Raw genomic sequence first — 3,054 nt, forward strand, 5'->3', positions numbered from 1 at the left:
AGTGTCTTTATGGCTCCGTTTCTCTGTTTGGTTTAGTGTATTTTGCTGAAAACTGTCACTTACTGGTTTGTTTCTAGGCCCTTAACTGGGCCTGCTCTTTCTCCCTAGGTTGCACAAGTTCATTGCTACCTATACAATACAAAAATGGTGCTTTGTTGGTCGGTGAGGACCACATGAGTATGGAATTGTCAGGATTAAGCTCTAAATTCATAGTGGGAACATCTTTCTGGCACTTTGAGAATATGGGCCAGATTTTTGTACCAATGACATTTATCTCTTGTAGCTGCCAGCATTGTGTTGTTTGATGTGACAAAAGAAAAGCAGACTGGGGGTAATGTCCTGATGGGATCATGCACCTGGGCCTTACAGTACACTGATCAACCCTGCTTAACAGGAAATCTAAGAAGCTTAGGACACTAATGCCCAAATGGCCTCAGGTAGCAACAGTGGCAACAAAGAGCCTTTAAAAAAAACAGTCTGGGAACCGGCCATGAAGTGTGAAAGAAATCTAAATGATTGCAAACCAGCATCATGTAACAGAATTATAGAGGCACAACACAAACCAGCAGATTTAAAAGGGTCAGAGACACTTGTATAATTAAAAAAAAAACGTTTTACTTCAAATGGCATAAAATCATCAGCTGAGAAAACGTTTGACAGTACAAATATTTAGTAAATATTAAATACTGTACAACACTGATAAATCCCTACAAAGGATATAACCCTCTCATTAGAGGAAAAATAAACAGTCCAGTTTGGTTTCTGCAGCAGGCGCAAATAAAGCCCTGTTGTTGACAGTTTATTGTTCTCCAGCACAAAGGAACGGTTTCGCGTCCCTTTAGGCAAAGCTCTCTGCCAATCCACAGGCGCCCCGCTGAAAACAAAAACCATGTGCAAAGGACAAGAATATTAAGGTATTAAAATCAAACTTCAACAAAACATTGAATAGGCATTAAACTCGCAAAGCAACGTCCCTGTGAACCATAACAAGCACTGTTGGATGAGTTAGGCTGCAAATAGCTAAGCTTTAAAATCTGATTCTTGTTAAGAAGTGAATGTCAGATTTAATCTTATTCCAATGCAATTTATGCATCTATTTCTGTTTTCGTGAGTAAATGTCTTTTTTTTTTTTTTTTAAGGTCGTAACGTCTATTCTAGGAAATGATTATTAAGACAAATTGACATTCCTCTGGAGACAAGTGTGTTCTCCTCTCATTTACAAACGTTCAATTTGCAAGACTCGAATTTCGGATGCCACCGCAGCAGGCCTACATCAGTGCGAGTCCATCGTCTCTTCACTGGAAGTTTAGAAGTAAGAGATCAGGCGTAAGGTGTCAGCAGCCTTTAAGGTGCGGGAGTGCAGAAAGTTTGTCCACTTTTCCCAAAGCAGCGGCGTTTTCGACCCCTTTCAGCCACTCTTTACATTTCCTTACAACAGTCTCATCCACATCCGCATCCTCTTCCTCATACTCCACATCATCGTACTTGTATTGATCATTCAACAGAGATATTTTAACGATGGCGGTGATGTCCTGTTCGGCGCTCTCCACTTTGGCGACAGGAGCGCAGCCCTTGGACCCTCCGTGCGTCTTTTTGGATGGAAAAACTCGCCGGTGCCGAAAGTCCGCGGAGGCGCAACACTTCTGCTGCTTCGCCATCATCTGTTTTTCTAAATTACGTTTTTGGATGACGAGAATGGCCTCGGGGGTGAGGCTGAGGGTAAACTGAATCTCCTTCTTTCCTTCGTCTTTCCCGTGGAGATGTCTGGTAGAGTCCATGGAGCTGGAGCGCCTGACTCCCTCCGATGAGTCCTGAGGTTTGGGCACCGACAGCCAGGAGCACTTTCCCTGAGACTCCTGAGCGGGCCCCGGCTTCTGAGCTGGGCTTTTACGCTTCTCTTGCAGGGCTTTTCGCCCCAAATTCCTTAAATTCGCCGAGGTCCAAGAAGAGGACTGCTTCTCCTTGTCGGACCCCCCTTTCTCTCCACCGGATTTGCTGGTGAGCTCAGATTGAGGAGGCACTCCGTTGGCTTTCTTTTTCCCGAATAGTTCCCTGCCAGGAGAGGAGATCCGCTGGTGGAGGCTGATGGGCGGAAAAGGCATTTTTTTTTCTGTATCTGGAAGCGATCAGGATATAAAAGCGTGCAAATGTTCAAAGTGCAGATGAGGAAGCCCGGCGCAAAGCGACGAGGAGCGCTCTGTGGGCATTATCCAACGGCGAGGTGGAGGGAGGCTGTAGTGCACCTGTTGTCTGCGCCGACTGGAGTTCAACTGGTGCACGCACTCACACAGCCTGGCTGCTTTATGATCGCGGTGGCAGGAAGGCGTGGTCAGGAGACGCACCGAACAAAGCCATGAAAAAACTGGTGATGTCATTTCATAATTTCCAATAACTTCCTCAGGCGACGAGCCACATCCACCTCATATTCCCCTCATCGTTTCTCACAGCGCCGCTCTGCTGTTCTCCGGTCACTGGACTATGTCACACATTCATACTCCAACATCTGTTTCATAGATAATCTGAAGATCCATAATTGTATTTAAAAAATTGCGGTATAGTGACTGGGCTTATTCTTAAGAAATAAATTATTTCAAACGGGCAAATTAACTGAAAATGAAGCAGATATTCTCCCCTGCCTTATATGGACATGATCACAAACCAACTGTTTGGTCCTTGGTGCTTAGAGCTAACTGTAAGCATGTCACTGGCACAATAAAATGCAGCTTGCTTTTTTTCCTTTCAGTCAGTCAATACAGTCTCAAATGTCAATAAACTGATGTGTATAGATGGTCCATTGTTGTTCTTTCAGCCACACAGCCTATGAAAGACATCGAGGGAATATACAAATAGTCTACAATATTGATTTCTCTCCCCTTCTGCTGTTGTCTGCGCTTTCACCCGGACAGTTCCACAATTGATTCAATGTGATTTTGTTTCCCTCAGTGTAGGGTATAAGAAACAATCAATACTTCCTTCCAAATGTATAGTTTTTAGACTGTTTATTTGATATTGCCTGAGGATGCTCATATTTCACAATTTGTTTAACATTTTTCC

General features: G+C 44.0%; 1 protein-coding gene across 1 annotated transcript; it reads right to left on the bottom strand.

Moving 5' to 3' along the window:
* Positions 1-560: 560 nt before the first annotated feature.
* On the bottom strand, positions 561-2,713 carry prr18 (proline rich 18). The gene is made up of 2 exons (XM_022743815.1): positions 1,273-2,713; positions 561-874 (listed from the first exon to the last, which is right to left on the bottom strand). Exon 1 carries the CDS (start codon positions 2,100-2,102, stop codon positions 1,335-1,337), a length of 768 nt encoding a protein of 255 aa, XP_022599536.1. The 5' UTR covers positions 2,103-2,713; the 3' UTR covers positions 561-874; positions 1,273-1,334.
* Between the last annotated feature and the right edge of the window lie 341 nt (positions 2,714-3,054).

Source organism: Seriola dumerili, unplaced genomic scaffold (assembly GCF_002260705.1).
Source record: "Seriola dumerili isolate Sdu_G_001 unplaced genomic scaffold, Sdu_1.0 BDQW01000073.1, whole genome shotgun sequence".
Lineage (NCBI taxonomy): Eukaryota > Metazoa > Chordata > Actinopteri > Carangiformes > Carangidae > Seriola > Seriola dumerili.